Source organism: Galendromus occidentalis, unplaced genomic scaffold, assembly GCF_000255335.2.
Source record: "Galendromus occidentalis unplaced genomic scaffold, Mocc_1.1 scf7180000077531, whole genome shotgun sequence".
NCBI lineage: Eukaryota > Metazoa > Arthropoda > Arachnida > Mesostigmata > Phytoseiidae > Galendromus > Galendromus occidentalis.
Window position 1 is genome coordinate 37,834 of NW_003805519.1, and position 17,318 is coordinate 55,151.

At 51.0% G+C, this 17,318-nt stretch overlaps 2 protein-coding genes across 2 annotated transcripts; one reads left to right on the forward strand and one right to left on the reverse strand.

Annotated features, from left to right (window-relative positions):
• Positions 1-4,327: 4,327 nt before the first annotated feature.
• On the reverse strand, positions 4,328-9,951 carry LOC100900752 (multidrug resistance-associated protein 1). Its single transcript, XM_018641422.2, has 19 exons — positions 9,813-9,951; positions 9,424-9,722; positions 9,123-9,326; positions 8,810-9,026; positions 8,303-8,481; positions 7,986-8,186; positions 7,752-7,886; positions 7,417-7,567; positions 7,134-7,298; positions 6,902-7,051; positions 6,619-6,814; positions 6,359-6,524; positions 6,054-6,253; positions 5,727-5,955; positions 5,537-5,639; positions 5,201-5,379; positions 4,954-5,098; positions 4,575-4,809; positions 4,328-4,439 (listed from the first exon to the last, which is right to left on the reverse strand). The coding sequence occupies exons 1-19, from the start codon at positions 9,949-9,951 to the stop codon at positions 4,328-4,330; spliced, it is 3,405 nt and encodes a 1,134-aa protein (XP_018496938.2).
• A 3,303-nt stretch (positions 9,952-13,254) lies between these two features.
• On the forward strand, positions 13,255-17,271 carry LOC100900899 (ecdysone-induced protein 78C-like). The gene is made up of 4 exons (XM_018641421.1): positions 13,255-13,506; positions 16,305-16,619; positions 16,780-16,885; positions 17,003-17,271. The coding sequence occupies exons 1-4, from the start codon at positions 13,255-13,257 to the stop codon at positions 17,269-17,271; spliced, it is 942 nt and encodes a 313-aa protein (XP_018496937.1).
• Positions 17,272-17,318: the final 47 nt, after the last annotated feature.

The window sequence follows — 17,318 nt, forward strand, 5'->3', positions numbered from 1 at the left end:
AAGATCTGGATCAGCTGTGAGAACTCGATACCATGTAGAAGAATGTCCATGCTTAGGGCACGAGCAACGGTCCGAGAACTTCAAGACCACGAGGACGATAGGTAGAAGTTCTTAGAGGCCCACTGTTATCTTCTGAACGAGTGAAACGCCATATATAAAATTCTCCAATGTATCGGTCATCTCTGAGTGACTCCTGAAGCCACGCTTGGATCCATGATGATAGATATTCTGATGCTTTGCGATATTGCATCGAATGATGCCTCGAACTCACTCGGAGACATTGTGTCTGTAAGTCACACATCGTGTCCGCTGTCACAAGTCAGAACACACGCATAGAACACGCTGGAAACATTCTCGAGTCCGATGCGGGGTCTCTTCTTCACTCACCAGTCTGTCCGGCATGGCTTCCGTTCGACCCTCTCTTTTTTGAGAGAAGTCTTTCCACGGCTAGGCTCGAATGTCATCAGCCGGCCCCATTGTAGTCCGCTGAACGATTCTGCGCCCTCGGCTTTAAGAAGAATCTCTCCCGTCTAGCGTTCCCGATACGGCGAGGCCCGCCGGGACAGACCATGTGAAGCGATCAGATTGCGAGGATTCCGATCTCGAGTAGCTCGTGAGATTCAGATTTGGATGGACATTATGAGATGCGGAAACGTTGTGCCCCACCTTATCCCGAACGACCAATCAACGGATCCGGACCGCGATGTCGTGCGCCTCAGCAAGCCGAGGACGATATTTGGAGACGTCGAGCTCACGAGACACTTGTCTTGAAGGTTGGCTTTCTCTTCTGACACCGCCGAGTCCACTTCTTTATGATCTTTAGAGATTTTCTATCCGATTGACGGCTATTTTCAACGAGCGCGTCTTATTCTCCAAGAAGATTGCTTTGACTGTCTCGAGCCAACTAGAAATATCCTTGGATGGTCTCTAGTTTCAACTTCCGAATTCTAAAGATGGTCAAACACGGTGAGAGACTCCTCGACGACCGATAAGCGATCCTCCAACTTTTGGTATCGAGGAGAGCAGGCGCGTGCCCAGGATTTTTTTTGGGGGGGATGGAACTCTATGGGCCAGAAAGAGATCTTGACGCCACTCGAGGGGAGCCTGATCGAAGTGAATCTTAAGGAGACTTGCGCGGTCCGGGCTTAGTCATCCGATTCTTTCTCTCTCCTACGAGCGGCTATTATGTATTACTCTGTTTTGAGGCAGAATTGAATACCGCGGAGAGCGAGCTTGTATCCTCCCGTCGTTTTGTCGCCAAGATATCGCAGGACGGGATGATCACGAGTCAACCGCTTCGAGAACTCGATCCATCGCATCTATCAGGCGAGCTCACTCGATGATTACCACATCATGTTGTGTAAGGTAGTCGCCCGCCTCGTCGGTCTTGAACAGAGCTGTACGCCGTACCCAGAACGAGGCGCGCGGCGCTTAAGCATTGATTCTATGGGACTTGCAATGCTCGGCGCGACGCACAGCTCTGGTCTTGAACTACTCTAAATCAATCCTGTGATTCAAGTCCGAGCAAGCCCGCGCTTCGCCTCCTGTTCCTGCGGACGGATTCGCCCCGGGACGGCATGGCATGAAGAACGACCATGCCCTCTCGGGAAAGAAATGCAGGTATCTGAGGCTTAGTCCTTCATTGGATTGTACCAAGCTCCGTAGCGGGAGCCCGAATCTGAAGCCCATTGAAACTGACGGCATGACGCGACTATTCACGTCTCGAGCGTTCACCGGAGTGAATGAGCATATGTTCACAAAGATTGCCCTTCCGGCGAAAATACTTGTCGGGAAAATGCGGACAGCTGTGATATTCTGTTGACGAGGACGTCTCATTTTCAGGTTCGGTCACGGCCTGTGATGAAGTATCGTCCCTCTGAGGATCAAGCAGAGCGGACGGCCGAGCGGCAATAGGCGGAGAGGGGGTCGGAGCCGCGTATTGAACAGAGTAAGTGGTCGCGGGACGTGTTTCCGGGTCGAGTGGGAGTCGTACTTGCGGGAGGGAAAGGAAACGTAGCTGCGGTAGCGGGAGGGAATGTACTGACGGGATGCGTAGAGGAGAGACGGTCGACGGGGAACTTTCTGGTCCCGGTGCCATCAAATAAGTCCGTCAGCGTGAAAAGCATCTCCAGTGATACATCCTGCTCCGTGTCAGGGATCCCAGAAAACATGACTGCTTCTCGGAGAGGTACTCGTTCGTCAGCAGCAGACAAGCACAGTTCCAAGTGATCTCCGTGACTAGTATTCCCATCGGATGGACTTCTAGCAGCTACCTTTGACAAGTAGTCTTCAGCGGTTGTATCAGGGGGAAGTCGTTTCCTGAGGAACATAGGCATGTTAAGGCGGTCCGAGCCATTTCGCGCGTTTCCCAACTCGGAGAACCCCTGTGAAGATTTGGAAAATCCGTGTGACCGACATTGCCTCCGGTCACGGGCCTCCGAACGACTTCCGGTGGTCTTGCTTCGTAAACAACGATACCGCTGTCGATGGTAGGCGCTTGATTGGGCTTCGATGGCGCTTACCTCAAAACTCGACCGAATTCGAGCCGGTGTCACCGAATCCTTGTCATCACCTGCCTTGGGGGGATCAATTCAATATTGTCGCGAAAGTTCGTTCAAGAAACCCCTGACCGACCGCGACCGTCACCACTCGACTCTCTGCCGGATAGTATGATGGCTTGTCCACGTTTGTCGTTCGTTCAAGAAGCGTCCAACGACTCAATGGATCGCGCCTGTGCGCTTTGCCCTGAGGAGAACACGTTATCTGAATCCATGCTCCATGTTTCTGGAGGCGATCTGTCAAAAGGATGTCCGAGCGAGGTTCAGAATCCTTCTAGAGGTTCCTCTAGGACGATGCTCTGCGGTGTGCAACCTGAGCTTACCGCGGCTTTCTTCCGAGATTCTTCATCCTCCCGAGGCAGTTTTTCCTCAACAGGTCTACGGTAGGATTGAGGAGCGGGTCCCGACCCTCAGCCATAGAATAGCCGATCGTAGGGAACGTCACAGCAGAGCACATCTGGAATCGAGCGAGCCGTCGGCGGCTATACGGTTGATCTTCCTGGGAGCACCGTAATTTATTGCCGAATCGTCCGCATTTGCTAGATTAGGATGCATCCCTGCGTCATTTCGCGATCGGATGCGAAGAGAAGGCGTTTCAGCGTCATTTATCATGATTTCCCTAGAGTTCAAGCATAGCTAGGGCAGTCGGCTCGCCACCAAGAGTCGCAGGGTCCAGACTTACAGAGAGAAAACGTGTTATCCATTCTCCTAGAGCAGGGACTTATTCTATTCATTTATTCGTTGAATATATATGTGACATAGTATTTGCGGCTTAAAGAACAAGAGTCGAGAGCGTGAGGGTACGCGACTCGCATCAGAACATTCCTCAATTTTAAACCTAGGTTTGTGGAAGGAAAACGTAGGTGATTGTGTCTATCCAGCAGCTGGCGCTGTAGCGCGGTTCGGAAGCGTCTGCTATATGAGAATGAGCGCCGGGAGACTCCGTATATATACACATTTGCCCTGCTCGAGGAGTCGTCGGTTTTCAGGATCTTGTAGTGGATTTTGAGCATTTCAAACGGAAAGAGTATGAGGATTCATTCGTTACGTTCGACTGCTCGCAGCAGCGGATTGAGGACGCATCTTATGTTGTCCCCAAGGCTAGAGAGATCCCCCTTCTCTGATCGAACCAGTACATGGAGAGTTGGGGTTGACTTCCCGAGGTCTTCTTAGCACGATGAGCATTTGCGTAGGAATCCCTTGAATTCTGACAACGCTATCCGACCGTATCGCTCAGCTCTTCAGAACTCGTTGTCCGCCCCACATATACCCCCAGACCGGCCTGCAGGGCGAGGCCGTCGGGAACATCGCCGAAACCGCGCGAATTCTCTCTTGATTGGTGATCCATGGGATCCTTCCGGATATATCCATGTACAGATGAGTCATGGCTCACACGGGTCTCCAGTCGGCTCAATTGACTTGGATCTTGAGCCCCAACAAGATCCGCTCCTATCGTTCAGGGGCAGGAACGATTCTATGTGGATGTGGAGCAGTCGTTCCATTCCCCCCTCCCCCCACCGCCCGAAAGCCGCATGTTCGCAGGTTGTGTAGACACCTTCACTTTGGAAGCGAGCATTCCGCAGCAACATTTCTCCATAACGCTATCTGGAGTGCGCCAGGAACGCACCGCAATATTGCCTCACTGTGCCTGCCATCGGTACCATGGGAATAATGAGCCAAATGGGAAGCCGATCGCGAATCCGTGAAGAATCTTGGTCGCCAAAAACTTTTTCCCGCCCTTGCCCGCAGATTTATGCTTGTTTGTGGCTCTATTTGCTCTTGGATTCGTTGACGATCGCCGAGAACAGTGAGGATGTATCAGCGAGCAGGTTTTGTGGGGAATCGAACTCACGGACTTCACCGGCGTCCAATACGAGTATCCTGAAAGAAGGGAAAATGGATGCAAGCTCTCCTTCGCGATCATGTCGGGTCTTCCGGAAGCCTCTCAATAATGAGAATCGTGGAAAAGTTCAGTAAAGTTCAATACTGATCGATGCGAGTAATTTCGGCACCCACTTGTCGTAGTTGATGATCGTGTTGATTCTGTGAGCGATTGTGATTATGGTGCAGCTGGCGAACTCGGTCTGAATCGTCTCTTGGATCAGAGAGTCGGTCAGAACGTCAACAGCAGCCGTTGCCTCGTCCAACACCAATATCTTGCTATTCCTCAGCAAGGCCCTCGCTAAGCACAAGAGCTGACGTTGTCCGACCGAGAGATTCTCACCGCCTTCGGATATTTCGAAATCGAGACCTGTGTCCGAATTCATATTCATTATGATGATATCGCGTATTGACGAAGAAGTGAACTTTTTTCCCCCGATAAGAACTCCAAGTTTCTCGTGGAGAAGCTCTTGATGACCTGCAACCTGATGTGTGTATCGAAATGATCGCAAACCTTTGTCTTGTTTAGCGACGAATCTTTTGAGGTGAGCGTGCTCGATGGCGTGCCAAAGTTCTTCATCTTTATGCCCTCCGAAGGGGTCGAGATTCAAGCGCAGGGTTCCGGAGAATAAGATCGGATCTTGTGGAATAATGGAGAGCTGCAAACACAAATAATCGGGAGGATCGCACCCCACATCCTCATGAAAAGGGTCCTCTCTGAATCATGCGTCTTAGGAGAATCACATGTCGTTCGCGCGCACCTTTTTGCGGAGATCATGAACGCCAATGTCTGCGATCGCAATGTCATCGATGATTATTCTCCCTTGACAAGCCTCGATTATCCGGAAGAGCGCCAGCGTCAACGAGCTCTTCCCGGCGCCGGTCCGTCCGCAGATCCCGACTTTTTCACCAGCGTTGATTTTCAAACTGATGTCGCGAACTGTACAGTGAAATGGAGGTACTGTTTTGCATCGCTCATTCTCTCCTCGAAATCCTCCGACAAGGAGAAGTAGGTATGATGCTTTGGCATTGTTTCCATCATCACCCTTTCGGCGAGGACGACTCGAATCTCTAGTTTGAATGAGCTGCAAACTCACCGACGCAAGGGAGATCCTCCCGGTATCTAGTAGAGTAATTTTCGAACTCGACTGCTCCCCTCGATGGCCAACCATGCCGCGGGGGATTCCTTGTCCATTTGGCCTGAAATGCGGAAATTCCCTCACTCCGTTCCATCGTTGCTCAAGTCCGGTTTTCCGCGATACTGATAACGAGGTAATCCCGACGAACCTCACTCTTCAGAGATATGTACTCTGTCAGTCTCTCCACAGAGACGATGTTGACTTCGACATCGGCGCTGGACCTCATGAATGCATTCAAGCTCGAAGTTGCCTGGATTGCGTACGCGAGACAGAGGCCTGCGATGCCGTTGTCGATGGCCCCACGAGACAGAACAACGAACACGGCAGTCGCGAAACTCACGGAGGCAGCGCAGAGATCCAATCGAATACTAAGCCACCTGCAACGCGTCCAATCGGAGGATGCCCGTGATCCACGAAAATCCTGCACTAGAATGAGCTTCTTCGCTTCCTTTTCAACGAGTGTTCTTCAACCAACCTGTTCGCGGCGATTTGAGGGAAGTAAGACGAGGCATTCAAGTCTATTCGCTCATTCGACTCGCGTATGAAGTCCTCGGTTCTACCGTAGGCCCGGATGATCGAGGACCCTTGGAGTGTTTCACCGAAATGCGAGAATATCGGTGATCTCGAAGTGGATTCCAAGCGCCTGAGCTGCCGTGATGAACTTATATACAGAAGCTGCAGTCAAGCGAGTCACATATATTAGGCCAGAGTTGTCCTCACTTATATCGCCGAATTAGAGGCAGTCTCTCAGGTGACATGGAACTTTGGGGTCTTATCCACCTGAACTAGATAGTATGCGACTCCCACTGGAATCACGACGAGGATGAAGAACGGCATATTGAAGCAAATGACGAATAGGATCGATAAGAGACTGAGCAGCTGTTGGACCAAAACTCTTATGTCTTGCGGAAGATTTGAATCCAAGACCTCGACGTCGCGCGAGAACCTGTGGAATTTCGTTCTCTCAGACCAATCATCGCAGACAGTCACATCGAGAACATGGAATTCCGCGGACAACGCCTCCGAGGGCTCGGCGTTACCTATTGACGATGCGACCAATCGGTGTTGAATCGAAGAACGACATCGGAGCTCGGAGAATCGACATGAGAAGATTGTCATGTAGCATCCTCGAAGCAGACAATGTCGAAAGAGAAATAGAGAGTACTCCAAGAAACAGGCCAATAGCTTGACCGACTCCCAGAAAGCCGAAGATCATCAGATTGTAGGTCCCGTTCTCTGTGGCAAAATGGAAGAAGCTCGGACGAACGTTTCCCGATTCAATCTTGCTACAAGGTGCTTTCTGACACGATCGAACTGTTTTACCTGTGGACTTGTCCTTCGACCACTCGGTCAGCCAGAAGCTGGATCCGACCTGGGACGCTGTTGCGCCGAGCATGGTCAACATGACGATCGCTGCCGGGAAAAATCCGATTTCCCGCAAGAACTTTCCGTAAACTCTGCGTTTGACTTTGCCTGGAAATCCGGAGCTTCAGTGGGCTGGGGCAATCTGGCTCTATGAGCGGATGCGGAATTTTCGGACTGCACTGACACCCACCGGTTCCTGTGTGTTCTTCCGTGACGACTCTTCCGTTTTCCAAGTCCATGCCCGAGATCACTGACATCCCCCTGAGCATGGACTGTTGCCGGTTCAGCCCTTCTGTGTCTTTACCTGTATCGTGTGCGGGCTGACTGATTTGACGAATCAGGCTCCGGAAGTCGTCTGTGGGAATGATCAGATCACCAACCGGAAATTAGCTCTCAATCACCAGTTCGGAATCAATAACGAATGATGTTGATTTCAGAGGAGGGGGAATGAGGGAAGAGAAATAAAGCCTCACCTTTCGAACGCATGAGCTCCGCAAACTTCCCGCTCTGGGATATACGACCTCCCTTCATAACGACCACGCGTTCGACATCCGTCAGATACTGTACACCGTGTGTGACGAGAAGTCTGGTTTTCCCCCTGAGAATCCCCTCCTTACCGATGATCTGGAATCACCGACTAGCGGAGCTTACTAATGATCTGGGAACACCGATTGACAGGGTTCACCAATGATCTAAAATCACCCATTAGCCCAATGAGAGCCCTTGAGAGTCGCTTCCAGACTCTGAACTTTCCGAAATGGAGTAAGCGACAGAAATTGAGAAAGAAATCTTGATGACCCAAACTGACCATCGAGAATATCTTGAGCCCAACATGAGAGTCCACGGCAGATAGAGGATCGTCGAAGAGATAGATATCCGCTTCAGCGTACACTGCACGAGCGATGCTGATTCGCTGCTTCTGGCCACCGGAGAGATTGATGCCCTGAAATTCTTGCTCTTGATTCTAGGCCCAAAAGAGTGTCGCTACTTCAGAATTCCATTCACTCCACCGCGAATACCCGAAAAAGCGAACTCAGCTGACTTTTTCACCGATTTCCGTCTGATCACCGGCTGGAAGCATTTTGATGTCCTCAAGTAGCGCGCAGCGACGCAAAATTTCCCAATACCGCCGTTTGTCGTAGGGTTGCCCAAAGAGTATGTTCTCTCTGAGCGTGTCGTTACGCAGCCAGGCTTGCTGGGAGACATAAGCAACTTTGCCGCGAGCGCCCACTCTTCCCGACAGCTGGAATCGGAGAGATTTCGAGAATCCCTCTCAGAATATCAAGCTTCCGCATCTTTTCCCGGAAATCGTCGTGCGCCTCATTGGTTGATTGTTATCGACGGCGGCCACGAACTTACCAGGTTCATTTCTCCAAGTATCGCGGAAATGAGCGAGCTCTTCCCTGCTCCTACTCGACCGACGATCGCGAGGAGCTCACCGTCGGAAACCTCCAAAGTTATGTCCTTCAACACTTCATTTTTCCCTTCCCAAGAGAAAGTTGCGCCCCTTATCGAGATAGCAAGGTCCGTTCCACTCGCTGAAACATTCAAGTGACAGATAAGAGCTGTTGACAGTTCCGGCCCTCCTCAAGACTTCTTCGTCCCGAAGCATGGGGCTGAAGCAGCATTGGAATACATCAAAAGGACTCATCATCATTCTTGCTGACTTTTCCTCCCCTGATTCCTATGACTCTTCCCGGAAAACACCGGGGGTGTTCGCGTCCGCGGTAGACACAACACGGCGATCCCGTCAAGATGCGATAGTGGAAGACATCGGCTTATTCGCCACCTACGCGGAACTATCGATGTCTTGCGCGGAAGATCGGGTACGCATATCCTTCTAATTCAGCGCATGTGGTCACTCACGTTCCTCCACGCAGAGTTTGAGCTCATCAGCCGAGAGGAACTCGTCGAATCTTCTCAAGGAAACGCTCGCTTGAATAAGGTTACTGATCAAATTGGGCAACGTCGTCAACGGTATGCGCAACTGCTGGTAGAGCGCCAGGGCGGTGAAGGCTATGTCGGGCTCCAATCTCCGATCTCGGTTCAGGAGAATGAAGGCCGCGAATGTCACGAAGCTCACCTGCGAGAATTTCGAACAAAATCATGGGCTGAGTCGGTTCGGACGAAGTTTATCTCCTCCGCGGATTCCGGTGGGGCTGAAGCGTAGAAAACGTACCGCAAAGGGCGCGAAGTACCAGAGCATCGTCAAGATGGCTCGCAAGAAAGCGATTTTCTTGAGCTTCGACAGCTCTCGCGAACGAATGGCGTCCACCACTCTTTTGAAGCCGTATTCCCAGGCGTATAATTTCAGCACCCTAATGCCGTTCAGAATTTCATTCATGACCTTGATCCTGCCGTCCTTATCTTTCATCTGCTCAGCCTGAGGGGTAAAAAGAACGACAACGATTCATACGCGAGGCATCGAAAAATCGGCGAGGCGGTTAGTCGTCAGTGCGTCAGAACTCTTGATTGCTAACCAGAACAGCCTTTTGTAAGGAAGCCAGGCATCCGCTGACAGGCAGCAGAACAATCATGAGCAATAGACCGGCTCCCACTGAGACGCCCATGTCGAGGTAGATGAGCGCAGTCGCGGCGAATATTTGCACGGGTGTTGACCAAACGTTGTGGCAGGTGCGCACAGTGTCCCGCAGGGTTTGCGCATCGTTCGACATCAAATTCACGATTTCTCCAACAGTCTTGTCCCGACGAGCTCCCGGCGAGAGCCGCAGTGATTTTTCATAAACGGCAGCAGTCACGACGCTCCGCACGTGCATTCCTGCGTCAGATCAGAGCTCAGACCCCTGCGTTCAATTCAATCACCCACTCGGGCACAGGTCCGTATACTACTCGAAGTCCGAACGCTCACCCAGCTCGAAGACTCGCTGCTGATATGCATTGCTTACGATAGTCTGGATAATCGAGCAGAAAAGCATGACGATGGCGAAGCCGACTCCGATCCATAATGGTTGATCGGTTTTCAAATATCTCATGAGAGCTTTGATCATCAGTGGACCTGGCGGGAAATCGTAGAGCTCACTCGCGAAAGTTGTACGGATCATCGAATATGCTGTGGATTGATCGTTGCAGATGGCGATCGGCCTTACCGGAATAAGTGGAAGCGTCCGAAATAATTTTGCAGAGTCCAGCGATGAGGAACGATGCCCAGAAAGTCTTGAGCAGAGCCCTCAGTGTTGAGCCTCGCACGCCATCGCTGCGGGTTCTGGGATGATCGAGGACAAAGTAAGGCATATGACCTCTCAGAATCGAGCCAAGGGATTGGGTTGATATCGATTATTATGGACTCGGACTCACGATGGATCGTTCAAGGGGAATTCTTTCCGTATGTGGTTTCGAAACAAGTTAGATTGGTACTCCACGCTATTATCCTCGTCCAGAGCCCAGAGATCGCCAGACGTCACTTCGCGTTTGTAGCCATTCCAAATGAAAGGATTCACCCAGTGGAAGAAGAGTTTCGAAATGAAACATGCCGATTTCTTGGGACATACCTGGAAGGATCAGCCGTATGCGATGAATTTTCATGTGGGAAAATCCAGCGCTCAACGAACCCGGCTCTGGACACGCTTCGTCCCCCGCATTTCCCTTGTATATCGATGCAATATTACAGCTCCGCCGAATTTTCAGATTCTCCTCCGACTTCGAATCTTTTGAGTCAAGAGGATCGAACGGAATTCGAAGGCATCCGGCCGGCGAAAGCTCATAATCAAACCTGCAATTTTCAGCGCACTCCGAAGTATCGGTGCCTGGCCGAACGCCAATCGACGCACAACGGATAGGTCGCCCACGAGAATCCACATGAGCTCCCCAATTCAGATTCGATCCTAGGGGGGAGGGGAACCGTCCGCATCCATGCGAGAGCTGCCGCAAGTTCCGAGGCATAATATGGAGTTTTTCGATTCCCCTGATAGGATCCGAAAGGGTACTCTGATACAAACGGGAATTGGGACACGGAGTTCGTTCCTTGAGGAGCTCCAATACTGTGTTGGTTATCGATGTTCGGGTCCGAATCGACGCAGGCGACACATAATATCTGACGAAAACTCCTTCGAATCGCCTCGATGATGATAGCGCCCGGAGTCATTCATTCCGGCCCCCAACGTCGAAGAACCCTTTCCGAGAAAAATACCCGAAGGAAGAACAAAGATTCCAGGGTCGTCGAGTCGGATTGAGCGATCTCCAGCGGTCCGGTATGGACTCATGTGCTTCACCTCTAGGACGGAATCTCCATCCAACTCTGATGAGAGGGAAATGTCCCCGCGAGACTCTCGAAATTCTAGGGCGCTCGTTCAAAATCTACGGGAGTGTTCCGCTTGAGAGCGGCCTTGACTGTTTGTGGATAACTTACGGGTCGAGCAGCTGGGGAGTCCTTCTCAATCGTCACAGTGTCTTTGCCTGATGAAAGCGAGACCTTCATGATCGTGTCCAGCCTCGAGTCACATTCACCGAAATTCAGTCAACGTTTCACCAGTGAGAGGATGCCAGGGGGAGATCAAGTATCCCTTTGATATTTTCTCCAAAAAGTAGTGTTGTAGTCTGTGGCCTGGCCTTCTTTTAAATCTTTCTCATCCCCCTGATGCAGATTTTGTCTCAACGTGTCCTAGGTATTAGGGGGCAGGGCCTGACCTTTAGCCAATCGTAGGAAGACGTCACAACGGAGCCTATCGACGTGAAACGTCTTTAAAAAGGTTGGCCTAGTATTTCACCAAAAAACTGACGAAACTTGTCCATTTTCTACGCCCTGCGGCTCCGTGCCTTCTACACCGATCGACACCCGGTTGGTGTCTTTAGATATTTGAAATTGAGCTAGCCCCCAATACCTCCTCCGCGTGTCCTCTCCTTGAAAACACCGCGAAAATCGGCTAATCGTGTCCGCACTTGCTGGATTCGGATGCATTCCCGCGTCATACTGCTGATCGTAAACGAAAACAAGGCGTTTCTGGATCACGCGTCATAATTCTCCTATTATCTGACGCGGTGATTGTCTAGAGCTCGCGATTGAGGGATTATCGGGATTGAAGAAGTTTAATCAGTGGAAAACCCTCTCTTCCTGCGAATTTCCGGTGTGATCTTTGTGAGAATACGGAAGTATGCGCGGAATAGAACCGAGCCAGAATTCAGCTGATCCAAAACGCTCGAAGATCGAAGTTTGCCGATCGTCGGCGCTCTCTGCAGTCGTCGGACTCGAGAATGAACCGTCGCAGATCGTTGCCGTGGCAGAGAGATGACGCTGCCGCGAGTGCGTCCGAATATCTCCGACATTCCCAATGGGCAAATCAATATTCGTTCCATAACACTTGAGCAGTAGCTAGGTACAGGGGCGAGCCCAGGATTTCTCCCGACTGCGGCAAGAAGGGGAGGGGGCGCCGGATATGTTTTCTATGGGACTGAGGATCCAGAATGGCGACTCGCTCCTCCGGACATCTCACTGAGCATCACGAACGAAGGTCCTGGGGGGAGGATAAAGCCTCATGCTGCTTCAAGAAAGATGCGCTACTGGCTGGAGCCGAGAATCACCTTCCAGATGGCTCCCCTCTAGGATGCGACACAGCATTCCGCGCATGTTCGACGTGAGCCAGGGCGAGCTACTCACGTTTTCATGAATGCCGATTCAGCTCTTTGTTTGTTGTTCCCAATCCCGGCGAGGGAAATGCTCCTCCAAACGCCTAGATCCTAGTTTTTTCTGCGACGTGGAATCCGCGGTCCGAATTCGGAGAAATCAATCACCCGGCTTAGGAACATTCATCCTCTCATTATAATCATGATAAGCAATCAGCAGTCACATCCTGGGCTTCTTCCACGATGATCTCTAATTCCGGTTCATCGTTCGAAGGAATGATTCTGCAAAACGCGCGGCGTATGTGATCCAAGAGCCAGTCATCCTGAGACAGAGGCCTCCGCGGTGACGGATATAGCTTGGAAGGCCAAGAGAGAGGTGCTCCTTCTTTCCGTCAATATTCCAATCGACATCATGAGGACTCGAAACTATCAGCATCCGGTGTATGGCAACATGGTTTTAATTGTCTCAATGAGGCGAGAGATTCTCGAGGCGGTCACAATCCCATCTATAGGACAATCCAACGATATGAGCTTTGTGAATCATTCGACCTAATCGAGTCAGGCGTTCTCTGAACGCTTCGTCATTCAGGTCGGAGCTACCTTCGCCATAGGGGTAGGGGGACTCCGCGCGAGCGCTCCATTCCGTATTGGAAAGATCATGGGCGATCTTTAAGGAGACTCCAATCACAAGTCCGCTACGACAAGGTCGTCGGGGCGTGTGTCGTGAGTCCGAAATGGCCGCCGGTGCAGCCCATATGCTTTCGGTCGAGGACCCCCGCACCTCGCTTCGGTCTCGAGGCCAGACAGGCATTAGGATCGGGGCGCAAGGAATCAACAAGGTCATTCAGCACCCACAGATCACAGCGGGAAGTGAAGTCAAAGATCAGAAGGGAGCTTTACGGTCTGAGATCGCTTTCAAGCTGACTTCGAACAGAGACCAAGAAAGGATGGTGGCTGGTGACATTACGTATTCGGAGCAGATTCAGGCAAGCTCGGTCAGAGGAGAACTGAACGGCCGCATCGACCCCTTGCAACGCCTCCTGAGCACATGCACCGCTGGCGTACCCCGTGTGGATTACGGTTGGTCTTCTTTTACCTTCTCTCACGAGCCGGAATTCAGAATTGCAGAGGCCAGATTCGCAAAAGCCAGAATTCTAGCCGATGAATAGTCGGGTCGCGAATACGCTACGAACGAACCGTCATCGCAAACATAAACACGGGCTTAATCGAATATAGAGAAGAGGAAGATAGTAATAGCTGTGGACGAGCAGGATCCCTCTCATACAGGACCTTGCTAGAACAGGTCAGGATCATAGAATGAGACACGATGAGCTGAATCCCGTCGCGATTTCCCGGGTCATTGCACATGCTGCGGGAACTGCGCGAATAAACCATATATATACTGCAAATGATCTGGTAAGGAAGAGGATTTTATTGAGGGAAGTATTTCTCAAGTATTATTACAATTTTTCAAAGTCGACTCCCGGATGGGATCCCACCGGTCCCAGTGCGGAGTCCTCGAAAAAATCAGTCCTGACTCTGCACTACTGTGATAATCATGAGTCATGAGCTTGCGACGTTTCTTGCTCAGCGCTCTCGCGCTCCGTTACGGTGGAGCGAGCTCAAGCTGTGAGACCTCCCTGCGTTGCAATGTCGATGAAATGACTCTCGAGGTGACGTACGAGTTCTGGCTGGGAAGGGAATTCCGTTCTACAGAGTGCACACCTGAGAGCTGTCTTTCCAGACCTGTGTGCATTGTAGTGTTGATGTCGCTCTTCTGCATCGGCGAACTTCATATCGCACAGGTGACACGGATATGGCTTGGCGTTGCAATGAACACGGCGGTGCTGGTTGAGACTGGTGACCGTCTTAAAAGACTTGGCGCACTTCGGACAGCGATGCGATTCCGAAGGGAGATGACTCTTCACATGGGATCTCAGCTGTGCTTTGGTTGCGAATTTCTTGTCGCATCGATCGCATTCGTGCCTTCTTTCAGCACAATGACCGAGCATGTGCTGGGCGAGATCGACCTTCCGATCAAAATGTCTGTCGGGACAAGCATGGCAGATGAGACGCTCTGTTGCCGAGGGATGAGAGATGGGTGTGATGGTCACGAGCGGTTCCTGAGTATCAGGCCGAATCTGGGCACGGGAGGGGATACCATCGACTAAAGCGATGAAATCCATGGTGAAATATTCGTTTCCAGCCGAAGCAAGTCACAAGGTGTATTCGTAGATCGATTCCCGAGGGAAGAGAGGCGGCAGTCTCAGATGAGACTTTTCTTTTAACAAGGAAGATCACGCACCATATATCACGAGGAATTCAGCACAAACAGACTTGGAGGATATGCCCACGTCGTCTGCGACGGAAACAAATCAGACGACGTGCGCAATCACTGTACACAGGAAGCCAGGCTCGGGTTTCAGGTCTTCGGAACCGTTTCAGCTCGTGATGCTGGACTTTGCGCTCTAGCCCAGAGCTGGTTCTGATGAAGCGCAGAGGTTCGAGCTGCACGAGAAGTAAGAATGAGGGTTTCGGCATGTGCAGTACTTTAACCTTTGGCTGAAGGTATTTATGTATCGATTGAGAAAGGAATTTCTACCTAGCTAACGAGCGTAACCCCGTTTCTCTAACTATTGATTCTATCTGGGGGTTCTGGCGATCCTTCAATGCGTGGGTCGGAATGTACAGAATGAGCAAGGTTGACGCGTGGGATGAATGCTGGGGCTCTGCGTGGGTCGGAGATCTCTCTGATTCGAGATGGTGAAGTATTGCTCCGGGACTGATGCTAGGTCGGATTATGATTATGATCAAGACTGGAGATCTTCCATCATCAGCGTCATTCCTTTCAACACACAGGAACATTCGAGAGTTGGAGACGATGCTAAAAATGCTGCTGGTTATTCGAGTATCCGGACGCGAAGCTGCGTCTGACGGATTGCAGTCTTGTCCTATCAGTTCCCATGGACTGCGAACAGGTCTGGGGAGTTTCAGACCGATATAATCAATGGTCTACCTCCATAGATGATATTGATATTACAGTGGAATCTCGATTATGTTAGGCTCTATTGTATCCAATTTTCCAGGATCGACCAGTGTTGTATAAGCGCTTCGGCCATTTCAACTTTTTTCGCGATCGATCACGTGATATAATCGAGAGAGAGGCTTGCGGGGTACTACATACGTAAGCCAGCCGGCCTCAGGTCGAGCTCTGCACCGTAGCGTCGGTGCGTTGAGGGCTTCTGCTCTCGCGGTTCCGGTTCATCGCCGAAGATTCGCAATGGAGAATGCGTGGGATGGGTCGCTCCTGCTTGCGCAAAGCATGAATGAATACTATTGCGGTCGAGAGTCATATCGATTCTCCATTATTCGAATGACTGACAGGATGCATTGAATTCCAGGCGTTATCTGAGTGCCGGAAAAATCGCGCAGAATCTCAGGGATTGACCCTGTAACTCCGCGCACTCAGCGGCAGAATTTTTCGAAAAGAGATAGGCTCGCCAGATCCCGTTCTAGCAAATTCACCTGGGAGCCAGGGGTTGGGAATCGGAACGAACCTGATGTCTGTCACGTCTGAGAGCCCTTGATCAAAGGACGTCAAAGAGAGTGAGCCAAGAGAGGAAGCTGGAGAGGAATATGGTCTCCATATGCAGAAGAACTTGAAGGAGAGTGATCGAGTTCCTTCACGTGATGTTCTCATGGCAGATGAGGTCTTACTTAGCAGAAGGACCTCGGCCGGAGGGAGTATAGACGAAATTCAGTAACGGTCATTCTCCATTATCAGACTGCGAACGAGATCAAGCTCGACAGCGGATCGACCGCCGATAGTATGGAGATGGAACGATTTACCATGTGGCAACGCTTCGCTGGTCTCGGCACTCCGAACATTCAGGATAGTGTAGAATTCGCGAAACGAGTCCCGGGCTTCCTTGAATTCGCTCAGGACGATCAGTTGATTCTCATCAAATTAGGCTTTTTCGAAGTTTGGTTGATCCACGTCTCCAGGAGCATCCTCGCCGAAGAATATGTATCGAGAGGCGCGGTCACCTTCGCTGGAGGAGCGTACGTCACACGGGAGCAGCTTGAGTTCGTCTTTGATGTACGTAGTACGTACGAGGAGGGACGTTGAATCCAAGGAGATATTCCGAGAGATGGGATAGCTCAATCGTTTGCAGGACTTCTCCGATTTTTTTCTGAAAAACTGTATTCCAAGTGAATCGTTTGCTTCCTCTGACATCGTGTGAATTTTCGATTTGCAGATCGACTTCACGAGTAGTATGTTCAACTTCTTCTCTTCGTTCAACGGCCTCAGTCTCAACGACACGGAGATCGGTCTCTTCTGTGCAGTAGCTCTTCTGAGTAATGGTCAGTACAGTGCCCTGTTTCTTTCGCCCGATCGGAAGACTCGAATTCTTCGGTTAGCCCCTCGATCAGGCACAGGTTTTAGCCATGATAATAATAAACCGCTCCTTCGCTTCCCAGCATTCTCGGAGCGAACGACACTATTCGACGCCCGGACCGTGGAGCAATGTCAGGCCCGACTTGTCGAAGCTCTAAAACTCCAAGTTATCCGGAATCATCCATCTGACCAACAACTCTTCAGTCAAATCATCGCGAAGCTGCCCGAACTCCGACAACTAGGCAACCGGCACGCGGACCATCTCCAATGGTTCAGAACTCGTTGGGAGAGACTCTCGCATCTGCAGCCCTCGTTCGCCGAAATCTTCGACATCCCTCTCACGCAAGCGTAGTGAACAGCTGCAACACCTTACTTTTGTGACCGTGGCTAGTTGTTTTA